The following is a 12,878-nucleotide window of genomic DNA, read 5'->3' as shown; positions in this document are numbered from 1 at the left end:
GCACAGGATGTGCACACCAGCTTGTGTTTGAAGTTATCTTTAGTACAGTCACTCATGTCACTTTGTCTGTTCAGACTTGACATACACAAACTCGGCCAACTGAGCATTAAAATGAGTCCGTGTGTTTCAACGTAAACACGAGATGTTATCAGCGCAGCTGCAGTGCTGTTTAAAAACTAAAAAGTCTCACATGAAACAACAATGGAGTGTAAAGTCATCTATAAAAATTAACTTCGGGGTTTTAAATGTTTTACAGGTTTTTTTTCCCCCCAGTGAAAAATATCTTATGCCTTGTTTTTATCTGTGCAAGTTTTCTTCACAAACTAATTTGTCTTAAAATGCGTATAAACATTTAAATAGGGTCTCGCTTAACTGGCGCATCACCTGTATTGGGTGGTGACCTCCTGCAGTCGCTGCTGCAGCATGAAGAGCTCCGTTGCGTATCGCTCCTCCGTCTCTGTGGCCTGCTGCTGGTAGTGAGCTCTGAGACGCTCCATCTCTTGCCTGTGACTCTCCTCCAGCTTCAGCTGCTTCTCCTTGGCCTCGGCCTTCAGCCTCTGCAACTCCTTGGTCAGGGAAGTAGATGCACCGGGCAGCTCCTCCAGATCTAATCGATACAGAGGTGAAATGTGAAACTAGAAAGCATCAGAGATTTAAATTGATTAGAAGATACTTTTATGTTTGTTCTGGGAATGCAGCCTGCTGCAGTGCCAAAAGCCTACATGCATATATCTAGCAAGAAATGAATGAGCAGAGAAATAACTTGGTCACAATAACATTTACAGGTAAAAGATAAACTAAATATTTCTGGACAGAAGAGTCAAAACGTTGTTTTGCTGTTTACTGCATTGCATTTGCATTCTTTTATACACATTTGAGAAACAGTCTGAATACAAAGCAGTTTATGCAAAAATTAAAATGCACCATGTAACCAGGACACCAGCTCAAAGTATGAGGGACCTTCTGGGCACAAAAATCATCACACACTTCAACAGCACAACTCTGCAACACTTTAAAGCCTGCAGCTGCAGACAGCTTACAAGAGAACGAATAATAGTGATCCTAAACCTGGGATCTTTAAGATGTATTATTATTATTATTATTACACACTTACATGAGCTTTGACATATAATAGCGTTTAATTTTTTATCAGAAAAATGAACTCCAGATTTACCTTTGCTTGCTGAGGGGCTTAAAGAGGCGACCTGTTCTCGGAGATCAGAGATCTCCTTCTCACTGTTGCTCTTCAGCTCACTGAACGCTGTCTGCAGTTCATTCATCTGGAAAACAACAGATTTAGTGGGGCTCTTCCATGCATACTTTAATTTTTACTGGTCCTCAAAACAAACACTTCAGAGCTATAAAATATTATTTCCCATATAGAATAATTTCCATAGCAAAACCTTTTACTTTTCAGTTTTATACTAACATAAAATGATACAGCACAATTCATGCACTGATGCATGCAGTCCAACCTGCTAATTAAGAAATTTCACAGCCAATGAAACTACATAAACAATTCTCATTATTTCTGCTGTGAACATATTCAAATATTTGATAATGAAATATTTGATTGTGATAAAACAAAAGCTCAAAGCTTGGCTGGAATTAGCTTGTAGTGTAGAACTGAAGCACAGCTTGTGGCTGCGGGTGAGTAAGTTTCTACCTTGTTCCCATCGTCTCTCAGCAGAGCCTGGAGCTGTGAGAGTCGACGATGTTCCTGCTCAATCCTCTCTCTGACCTGCTGAAGCTCTCTGTAAAGCTCTAAAAATAAAAAGAAAGAAAAATAAAAAGAAGGGTTACATTTTGTTTTTGTATCCGAGTGTGCACCTGCAGCGGGTGAGGTAAAAGCATTTAGTAGCCACACAGTAATTAACGGTGACCCCGTGGTGCCGCATTCAGGAGACTCATGTGTTTTATTACATGCAATATTTGTTTAATGTACTCGTTAAAAGCGTACCTCTGGCCTCCAGGATCATGGAGGTGGAGTCACTAGTTACTGGTTGTTCCTCTGAAGTGAGCGGCTTGCTCTCTGCATCGACGCTCACCAAAAACTTTTCACCAAAGATTTTTCGAAAAGACTAAAAAGAAACAAAGATGAGGCTGAATGAGATAATAATGAAGCACCACACTTTCTTTTTTTAAAAAAGGGCAAGGATTCACCAAATTCAAATATTATTCCTTAGTAATTACCAGAATAATCGCAGTGCATTCTTCAGACACGGCTTGCATCACATCCTGGTATTTGAAGCTTTTTTGTTCATCTAAGAAAAACAAGCACAAAAATTATGTAGGTAATATAAAATCATAAAGGTTTTGATGTGTAACTATAAGCAGGCAGTATTAAAAACAAAATCGTGGAGGACACATGAGCCCATCAGATTGCTGCTCTGCTTTGCCACAAACACAGATGCACACAAAGCTCTCTATCTGCTCACCCTGCGCACCGCGATCTTTCAAGCCCTGCAGCTGCAGCTCCAGAGAGCGTGTGCGGGCATCGGTCTCCTCCTGCAGCAGCTCAAACTGGGCAGCGTGGATCTGAGACAGGCTAATGCGCTGGGCCTCCATTTGCAACCTGCACTCACCCTTAAAGCAGGAAGAAGAGATCATCTCATCAACATCAAATAACCCATAATGGGATGTGTCTTTTCATACAGATATTCAGTATATGTATGCTATTAAATATATATACACACACAAGTACAGAATTATGATATTTATATACAAAGGAAAAAAAGAGAATTAAATATAATCACATATCAGTTATAATTGACCACAAATTAAATTATGCAGAATACTACATTAATGTAATAACCAGAAGACATAAATTATTAAATAACATAACGCCAGCAATCATATTTGTTTGGCGGAGCCGTGATACGAGCCATCTGTGTTTAGGATGTGAGGTCTGCTATTATCACTTCTTTAACGAGGAACAAAAGGCCCACGGTGAGGCTTCTCTCTCTAATTATGCATCGTGCATTAGCACAAACTCATTATGGTTACACACTTGTGAACCTGCGATTCTGTTACCTTTGATGTCAAACGTTTTAAAGTGCACTCTACATTCTGAACAGGGTGTACTTTAATGACGCCATCTCCCCGTTCGCACTACACCTGACGGATGCAGAGCAGACTCTTTTCAAACCTGTAGCTATGCAGATGCTGCTGCTTAAAAACATGCAGATGAGAGATGGTCAGTGCCTAACAAGCAGATGGCAGCTGTGCTATTATGTGACGCTGCTACAAAATGACATATTTTTACTCCAAATACTGAAAAAGGAAAAGCTCAAATATATAAAACAATTCCCATATTTGTTTTTAAGAGACTTGCTAAAGTGGGAATGGAGTGGTTTTATTAAGAAGTAGTCTACAGTCTAGTTCCTAATGTTAAACTGAGGTTTTTACATGTTTACAGAGATTTTAGGAGCATATTTTTTTGCACAGAAACCTGCACACTTTGTTAGCTTCTCTCTTCAGCAACCGCCTCGGGTACTGTCAAGGATTATCCCCAGCTGCTCCCTGACATCAAGGACCATTTTACTTTGAGAAACAGACTTTCCCCCCCTTACTGTATTCCTTACAGCATGCTTTTCCTCTGATGACAATTTTTATTTTCAATTTTTCGTGAGGCCGTCTGATACGACTGCTGATGCAGAGTTTATTTTTCATTTTGCCTGGTGAAAATTTTCTGCCTACACAACAAGCACATCCACTTGATAATTTGAGGCACGTCGAGTGTGGAAATGATCAAATCTCGTTGCCTGTACCTACTCGTGAACAGGAGGAATTTATTCATCAGACGGGTGTAGGATAAAAGCACAGGTTGCACTGTACTGCAGCTGTATGAGCGGGTTGTTTTTTAAAAAATATTTTGACCTTTACATCGCGCTGTTTGATGCATCAAAGCAACTGAAAACCAAAAGGCAAGATGTGAGCTTAAGTGACATTTACATGTTCGGTCGGCTCTCCCTCGACAGCGTGCTCCGAGCCTCCGGTCGGCCCATGTCCGCTCACCTAAAGAAGCAAGCAAAGTAAATGTATTGTAGTTTTTAAAGCTGATATTTTCCCACAAGCGCTCACAAATAAGACAGCGATGAACAGAAATGTAAGATGCACTGCTATGGATCACTTCCTGAGTGGGAGCATGGAGTACATCTAGTAACTCTTTCCTAAAAGTATCCACTACACTTTACAAAGGATGCAGGGATTTTATAATCTCCTGTTTAACCCAGTATTAACTCTGCACAGAACATCAGTAAAGTCCTTTAAATAGAAATGTGGCTCTTACACTGCAAATCAACTACATATCTACTAAAGTAAAACTTTAAAGTGCTGTGTTACATTTTTAACCCTTGCTTTTTTTGTATTTTGGGGGTTTTGCATGTTTGGCTTTTCCAACCCAGGAGGTGAGAGAAACTAATGACGAGGCACAGATGTGAAAATGGCAGACAGACACCGTACACGATCTTTTTGTACTCTTTGTGCATTTGTGACACAGACACAGAAGTGACTGGGTTAAAATGGCTTCTCACCTCAAACCCTTCACTCCCTGCAAGATGGAAAGAAACTAGAATGTACACATTTCTGCACAACTGCAATGATTCAAAGCTATCAGAAGACTCGCTGACTGCTTTTCTTCCCCATTTCCAGCCATTTTAAAAAGCAGCATTATTACGCAGAGTTTGAGGAGGAGCTGATTATAAATATTGAATAGCGCCTCTTTAAAAAGTAGAAATGAGCAGAATATCAATGGACACTTCAATGCAACATGCAGGCTGCATTGAGCGTGCATATTTCCCACAATTACCTCGCTGAATGGTTAAACTTGAAACTGTATCTTTCAGCACAGCAGCCTGACTATGTTGCTCAGTGCTACCTTTCAGAGCAAGCCTGAAGGCAATCTGCAATCATAACTGTGTCTCACTACAGAGAAAAATATGTCAGCGCTGAAACGCCTCAGTCACATTCTCTTCAATATTTCAGCAAGATCTGGCTACGAATACACAATCAGCACATTTTTTTTTACAAAGCTAATAATAATAATAATAATAACAACAGTGTTAACACCAAGTACCCCAGCATTAATTGTGATGCAGTTTTAACTCTTTTCACAAGCTCTTTCATCATTTAGACATATACTGTAAAAAAGGCAAAGGAAAACGGTAGCAGCGTGCTGCAGCAGATACATGTGAGTGCCTACCTCTCTGCTGATGTAGCCTCTGCCTCCGTCTCCCTGGTATCCGTCAGTGGAGTCCTCCTTACCGGCCCCCTCTCCTGAACGAGACGCAACCTGTCTCTCCATCTGAGGCTGCATCTCATCCTCTGCAGCACTTTTAGCTCTCTCTTCTTCAGTCGCTGCCTCCTCTTTCTCCTCCCCTTGTCTTTCTTCTCTGCTTTCTGAAAGAGCTGAGCCCACTTTGCGCTCCTGCTTCGACCTCTGCCGCCTCTTGCGCCTGCTTGACCCTGAGCCTGAGGATTTCTGCGGGGAGGCTCGTCCTTCAACAGGTCCCTCCCCCGAGGACTGTACCGCTGCCGGGGACGGAGTCTGTGAGAGCCTGTTGAGCTCCAGAGTCAGCCGAATGGCGTCTCTCTCGTGTTCAGCTGCCTGTAAGAGGGACTGAAGAGCCTTGATCTCTTCCTGCAGAGACTGAATCTGAATGTGATGATCCACCGAAGAACAAACTGGCTCAAGAGCTGCCTCATCTTCCTGGAGCTTAGCTTTTCTCTGGGCATCCTGCCCTCTTATCTGCTCTGTCGTAATCTCCTGCTCCTTTTCCAGTTCCTTCTCTAGGATTTCATTTCGGGCAATGACCGCCGAGTTTTCTCGTCTCACTTTCATCAGCTCTTCTTCCAGTTGTCCCACTTTGCTCTCTGTAAACATTAATTGCTCTGTAACTTCAGAAAGCCTTCCAGTCAGGCTTTCCTTCTCATTCAAAGTAACATTAAGCTTCTCCATTAGTTCAGTAGAGTGTTTTTCAATCACAGCTTTATCAGTTGTGTCCTCCATGTTGCTGGTCTCCTCCAGCTCTCGAATCTGTGACTGAAGGCTGGCAATTTTTGCCTCAAATTCAAGCGTCTCCTTCCGTGTCCTCTCTTCCAGCTGCGTCTTTGCCTCAATGAGACACTTGTACTCTTCCTTCAGCTCCTGATAATTGACCTCGAAATTCTTTTCAGCAAAAGAGAAAGTAGTTCTCTGCTTTTCTACTTCTTCCCTAAGCTCAGCTACTTGTTGCTGGATTTGATTGTTCTCTGCCGTGAGTGTCTCAATTTTCGTGATTTTTGAGCTAATCTCTTCTTTCAAAGTGTTATTTGATTGGATCAGCGTCTCCTTTTCCTGTTCATGCTCTTTAAGCTTGTTCTCCCAGTGCTGCTCTCGCTCTTTTGCTTGGTTTTCAAGTACGTCCGTCTTTTTTAGTATTGTATGCATTTCAGTCTCCATTCTTGCTCGTTCTTCTCCACCCTTTCTGAGTTCCTCAAGCTCGACCTGGAGCTCTTGGAGCTGCTGGACGAGCTTGTCTGTTTTAGAGCTGTGCAAAGCCATCTTCAGGTCTTCTTTGAGTCCAAGAATCTGGTGCAAAAGTTCATCCCGTTCTGTGGCAAATTCTGCTTTCTCCCTTTGTAACAAACACACTTCTTCTTCATAACCAGCACGCAGCTCATCCAGCGCTTTCTCGTGTTTGATAGCAGCTTCATTGAGAAGGTTTTCTGTGTTTAAGAAGTTCTCTCTTTGCAAGTCTTCCCTCAGATTGGTGAGCTCTTCTTCATGACTAAACAGAAGCTGGGTCCTCAGTCGTTCCAGCTCTGCTTCCTGTGACTCTGCCATGCGGTCCAGCACAGCATCCTTTTCCCTCTCCATCATCTCCAGCTTAATCTTGTAATTGGTTATTTCAGATTCATGTTTAGTTTCAGCTTCTTGTGCGGCTTCCTGAGCAGCAGACAGCTCACTCCTCAGATTGTCAATGGTCTCTTGGAGCTGCTGCAGCTCAACTTTTTGGCTTTCCTGAGAGAGAAGACTGTGGGATACCTGCTCCACTTTGTCGTTAGCTAAATGCAGCTCTTGAAGAAGACCATCCACCCTGGCCTGCAGGCTGACCTTCTCTCTGGCTACTTCGCTAAGCTCATGTCTGGCTTTTTCGTGCATAGATTGAAACTGCTCTAAAGTTTCTTGGAGCTCCCTAATCTTAGTGTTAAGTGCACCCACCTCAGCAGCACTGCCAGTGGGAGTTTGGGACAGTTGTTGAGCTTTTAGAAGCTCGAGCTCTGCGTGATGTTGCTCAGTCATTTGCTGCACTCTCGCTGCATGCTGCAAATTAAGCTCCTGCTTCATCTGGACAATTTGCTGGCCGTACATCTCGTCCAGCTCCGCCCTGAGAAGCTCCAGCTTCCTCTCGGTCTCTCCCTGCATTTTTTGAACGGTGTCACTCTCAGACATGCTGCCCCGGTGACAACGCTTCTGCAGATCTTCGACTGTGCCCATGAGCTGCATGATTTCATTAGATGACATTCGCTCTTTCTGTCTGGAGGTCACAAGTTCACTCTTACAAATTTCCAACTCCTTTTGCTCCGTCTCCAGTTGTAATTTACAACTCTCTACTTCATTTTTATAACTCTCCAAGTCAGACCTTGTGCTTTCCAACTCATCCAGACATTTTTCCAGCTCAGATTCCTTTACAGCCATTCGCTGTTGGAGCTTGCGCAGATGTTTCTCTGAGGTCTCCAGCTCATCTTCGAGCTGCGTAACAGAACAGTCACGTTCTAAAATGACTGTCTCCTTCTCTGCTATAATGAGATCTTTCTCATCTGACTGCGGTATAATATTCTCATCTGTAGTCCTTCCCACATGAGCAAGTTCATCTCTGAGCAGAGTCAGTGACCGCTCATGTTCTGTGATTATTGCAGTTTGCTCTGAAATTAACTGATTTTTCTCCCTCAGTGTTTGTGCAAAAGACCCCTCTGCTGCTCTCAACTCTGTCAGTGACTGCTCCTGACTCGAAATAAGGTTTTCTTGTTGAGCAATCAGCAAGTCCTTTTCATTTATCCTTTGGACAAATGATTCTTCAGCTCTTCTCCCTGACTACGAAGACAATTACATCTTAGAAATGCTTGGGCTACATTTAAAAAACACACTGTGCAACCAATTTAATTAAACACAAAAATATTAACATGTAGCGTAACAGACAAGGCAACTTCTTACCGACTCCATCTCACTGATCTCTTCCTGGAGTTTTCTGACCTCAACATTCATCTCGTCCAGCTGCTGTTGGTGCTGAACAAGCTGCTGCCGGGCCTGTAGAAGATCAGCCGCGGTGCTGCTGTGGCTCGTATTCCTCAGTGATTCACCTGCCTGCAGCTGTGATGACCAGTCAGATAAGTCGGTACAAAAAATAAAGGGGAAAAACACAGGTCCAGTTTTTAAAGGTTATAAGACCACCTTATCACAAATATGTATTGCTTATTAGACTTTAAATTACAAACAAAAGTATCATATTAAAAGCGTAAGAAGTACAGAACAGATAAACAGTTCGGTTGATAAATATGAAAGTATTTTTACCTGCTGGAACTGAATTTGTAGTTTTTGGCTTTGCTCGGTCAGCTCCAAAAACTCTTTCATGATCTCGTCTTTCTCTTTACGGGCCTGCTGCAGGTTGGATGTGAGCTGGGTGATGATGCCATCTCGCTGCTTCAGTGCTGCTTCAAACTCCTGCAGCTATAAATTTAAAATGGAATTAAGTGAAATCGTCAATTTACACAGCTTAACCAGTTAATACTCATATATATATGACTGAAAAAAAGAGATGAATGAGCTGGTGTTTGAAGCAATAAAAGGAAACGTGCACATACAGGTTGAACTATAGCACTGCCAAGGAGGTAAAGGTCAGGAATAAAAATATTCCCCATCTTGATAACTTTAAACTCATTGTGAAACTGTTTAAATGTCAGGTGTGATTATAACGTTCTGACTCTATCAATTAAAAATAAATGGAAAAATTTCAAAAGGGCTTAAATTAAAAAAAGAAAAGAAATTCCTCCCCAATTTCATCACTTTGTGCACCTTATGAAATTTCCATTATTACAAAAGTTTCCCTTCTGATCACTTGGGATTTGAGTATGGACCTCAAAATTGGCTTCTGAGTTTAATTGGTGGAGCCACTGTACTTTGTTATGGCCTAAAGCCTTGGAAGACTAAACGATCACTCAGGGATACAGATGGATGCTGATGAAATCGAGTAGTAGCACACACTATGTGCACATATGTCTGCCATCCTGGGATAATCAATAAATTACAGGAGACAATGTCAAGACTTTCAAACAAGTGAATCTAATCTTCTTACATAATAACAAACAAGCCTAAGAATCATTTTGATTAGTTTTTAGTTTAACTTACTAAAAAGCATCATCTCCTTTCTACGCATTCTCTCAATACACCGGCTAATGGACAGTGGAAGAGAAAGAGAACACCTAAACCCTGTGTAATGAGGGAAAGAGGAAGACGACAGTGGAGATTCATGGATGTAGTGAAGGAGGGCATGCAGAGGGTTGGTGTGACAGAAAAGGATGCTGGGGATCAGGTGAGATGGAGGCAGACCATCCACTGTGGCGACCTCTAAAGGAAGCAGGGAGGAGAAGAAGCAGCAGAAGAACAGCGTTGTGCTAAAAATCCTTACCTGCTGCATGCCTTCTGCACCAAACGCAGACCTGATTTCGTCAAGCTCTCGACTCAGCTCCTCCACTGCCCGCGTCTTGGCCTCTAGCGCATCCTCCAAATCCTGCCTCGTACCACCTTTTGTCACCTGTTGCAGGGACTCCACCTCCTCCTGAGCAGGAAAATACCATGAAGAACCAATATGGCATTCACAGGAATAGACGATAAGGTTTTAGAACAAGCTTAGCAGTTAGTCGCCACCAAATAGCAACAGCTTTCAAGTTAGATGAGATAAGCAACATGAAAGCAAATGCACAAAATATAATGCATATTTATTACCTATTGAGGTTTCAAAGCATTGTTATTCAAAACGACACAGCCTTGAAACTTACTGTAAATGATACGTTTTACTGAATCGTAGAAAGGCTCAGAATTCGAATTAGATTAGGAGTTAATGAGGCCTTTAATGAGGCGGGTATGAATATTTATAAGTTTCTGCTGAGACCCATGTTTTTACGATTCTGCCTATAAGGTTCATTTTTCCATCAGCTCCCTTACTGACCAATTACTGATCTACTTTCTGTGTTAAAAGAATGAGAACTGAGCGCCGGTTTAGCTCACAGGTTGAGCAGGTGAGCATCTTACTCTGTGCTAAACTTAGCAGCTTGGGTTCAACTTTGACCTGCAACCTTCTGCTGTGTGCCCCCTCCCACTCCATCTCTCCACTTCACTGTACTAATAAAGGCAAAAAAATAGTAATTAAAAAAGGCTTCAATGTAACCATTATCGATTATTATTATTTTCATCGATGAACAGCAGAAAAAGGCTTGCATGTAACCAGATCATCTGTCTCCATCTCACCCCATCCCTACTATCCCCCTCTATCACACGGACCCTCAACACGTTCTTCACTACATCCATGAATCTGTGGTCTTCCTCTTTCCCACTCCCAAATGCAATCTTCTGGTATGGAGAAGGTTCATCCCACAATAACTCGGATAGCTAAATGCTTTGATCTAAATCTGATTTTTTTCCTCCCCTCCTTCAATTTCTTTGTCTGCCATATTTCAAAAGGCTGGATAACAAACCTCAGTCGTCAAACTCTTCAGATTTATTAACAATCACAAGAGGGACAGATCACGTCACTGTAATTAAACTTTTTTTTTTGCTGAAAGAAAAAGTTTTCCAATCTTTTCTTTCATCAGTGAATACACAAAAGATACTCTTATTAAGTTTAGTTGAAGGTTTTCTATTCGGGAAGAAGATTAGATTTTTCTTTAATGATTCTGTTTTATGTAAAAGGGTTGTAGCAAAGAAGAAAAAAAGACTTCTGTCAACATTTAATCCCATAGTTTGTCTTTGATTTGGTCTTTCGTTTATCCTCAGTATTCTCCTGTAAGTCTTTTTGCACTTGAAACCACATTTCTGGTTTTGCTGTTTCACTGTCTCAGCTGTATTGATCAGCAGCTCTCCGGTTTCTGTCTCAGTTCGAACATCACCTCGGTGACTTAAAAGAAAACGGCTCTTTGTGTAACACCTTCTGTGCTCTAATCTTCCACCGTATCTCAACTTCAAAGAATTCACGCCTAAGCTATGTCACAAACCTCTGTTCAGTCGAAACATCTTTTGGGCTTTCAAATTTGTCATTTATAACAGTAATGATTTCTTTTTCTTTTCCACATCTCCCTTTTCAAATACTTCACATACATACAGGTACGGCACATAACAAGTGTGGTTAGTGGGTTATAGGAAATATTACAGGAGATTAAAATATTTAGCAAACAGAGTCAGGTCCAGCAGCAAGTGTTAGCAAGGCCAAAGCAGAGCTGAAAGAACTGCTCGATCAGATTACTGTACCCAGATAAAATCCTTTGAAGACATCATTTGGTGCTCTGTGATCTCATCAAGGCATCCATTTACCTGTTAATTCACAAGGCTATCCGTCAAACATTAAGATCGGGGAAATGCAACAGAGGAGCTCATAATTTTAGAGTTTAATCTCTCCAAAATAGCCTAAAGCATTTATTTAAAAGCATTAACTAAAGTCACATTTGAATTATACCCTAATTTGCTTTTTTTCTCCATCTAGTCAAACATAAAATCATCTTACAGACTCAGTCAACAGAGGCTGTTAATGATTTAAAATGTAGTGTTATTAAGCAACAAAAAACAAAACAAAAAAAATACAGATTTCAGTTATTGTCCAAGAAAGTGTGCAGCAGCTGGCAAGGACACAGTATGAGAGGAGAAGCGATTTATCCACAAAGAATATTTCCTGAACTATTAAGTGGCTAAGAGGAACAAAGAGAACATCGCACTGTGTCTTATGATTTACAGTTTCCATTTTCACTGGAAACCCAAATAATATCCAAGAGACTCCAAGAAAATGATCAAATAAAATGACAAAATGTGGAACTGTAGCTAAGGGAGTTAATTAAAACACAAGTGATCCTACATACATGCTACAGGTGTGACATTTCTGTGAAAAAGTGAGGATTTATATTACAAGAAGTCTCACCTCTGAGGAATAATCCTCTGCAGTGGTGGAAACTTCACTCTCTGGCTGCAACACAAAAAATGAATAAAACCAACACATTAGCCACATAAAACAAACGATTTCAATCACAACCATTCACTTCACTTTTTTTAAATCATTTTAATTCTTGCAAATGTTGTCCTGACATGAAAAACAGTTACATTAGTTACTGCAATTCCTGAAACTTTATTACTTTGTTTAGAATTCCAAAATGTTCAGCATTAGAATGAGTGTCTGCCATATCTCCTATTTCTGTATGCACTCTGCATTCAAGCATGGGGCTGGGGTACTTGTGTTAGAGCTCTTTTCTCACTCCTGCAGTTTAATGAGCACTAGGGGTGGGGGAAAAAATCGATACTGTGTAGTATCGTGATATTCTGTTTGCTAATAATGTATCGATACAGGGACAGCAGAAATCGATATTTTGTTACAAAAAAAGTTTTTGTGGACTGGAACTCTGACTTCAGAGCATGTTGATCCTTTTTCTGAGCAAGAATCCTGACATTCCTTCACTGTCCAAATGTGTTTAACTTGTTTTTTGGCAGCAATAAACATGACAGTTTACTTCTTTTAATTTAAGACATGTTTTATTTTAATTAAGTTTAAAACTTTTTTATTTAATGTAAAATTATATTTTGTTTTAATTTACTTTCAAATTCTTCAGTTGCTGAATGGGCTGCATAGTTATCATAAATT

General features: G+C 40.9%; 1 protein-coding gene across 4 annotated transcripts in view; it reads right to left on the bottom strand.

Moving 5' to 3' along the window:
- akap9 (A kinase (PRKA) anchor protein 9) overlaps nt 1-12,878 on the bottom strand; it is a 65,348-nt gene that overhangs the window by 38,540 nt on the left and 13,930 nt on the right. For 3 of the 4 annotated variants that reach the window (XM_082522491.1, XM_082522494.1, XM_082522492.1), the window contains exons 3-15: nt 12,165-12,209; nt 11,504-11,566; nt 9,669-9,818; nt 8,555-8,710; nt 8,198-8,353; nt 5,204-8,077; nt 3,955-4,017; nt 2,439-2,586; nt 2,194-2,264; nt 1,961-2,081; nt 1,667-1,764; nt 1,175-1,280; nt 385-607 (exon numbers count right to left, since the gene is read on the bottom strand). In XM_082522491.1, the coding sequence (XP_082378617.1) occupies nt 385-607; nt 1,175-1,280; nt 1,667-1,764; nt 1,961-2,081; nt 2,194-2,264; nt 2,439-2,586; nt 3,955-4,017; nt 5,204-8,077; nt 8,198-8,353; nt 8,555-8,710; nt 9,669-9,818; nt 11,504-11,566; nt 12,165-12,209 (4,274 nt within the window). The remainder of the gene's footprint in view (nt 1-384; nt 608-1,174; nt 1,281-1,666; nt 1,765-1,960; nt 2,082-2,193; nt 2,265-2,438; nt 2,587-3,954; nt 4,018-5,203; nt 8,078-8,197; nt 8,354-8,554; nt 8,711-9,668; nt 9,819-11,503; nt 11,567-12,164; nt 12,210-12,878) is intronic. The other variant, XM_082522493.1, reaches the window with a different exon arrangement.

The sequence above is a fragment of the Aulonocara stuartgranti genome (assembly GCF_965226115.1).
Source record: "Aulonocara stuartgranti genome assembly, chromosome: 22".
Classification (NCBI taxonomy): Eukaryota; Metazoa; Chordata; class Actinopteri; order Cichliformes; family Cichlidae; genus Aulonocara; species Aulonocara stuartgranti.
The sequence above is the reverse complement of the archived record's forward strand: the minus strand, read 5'-3'. Positions and strand labels throughout refer to the sequence as shown.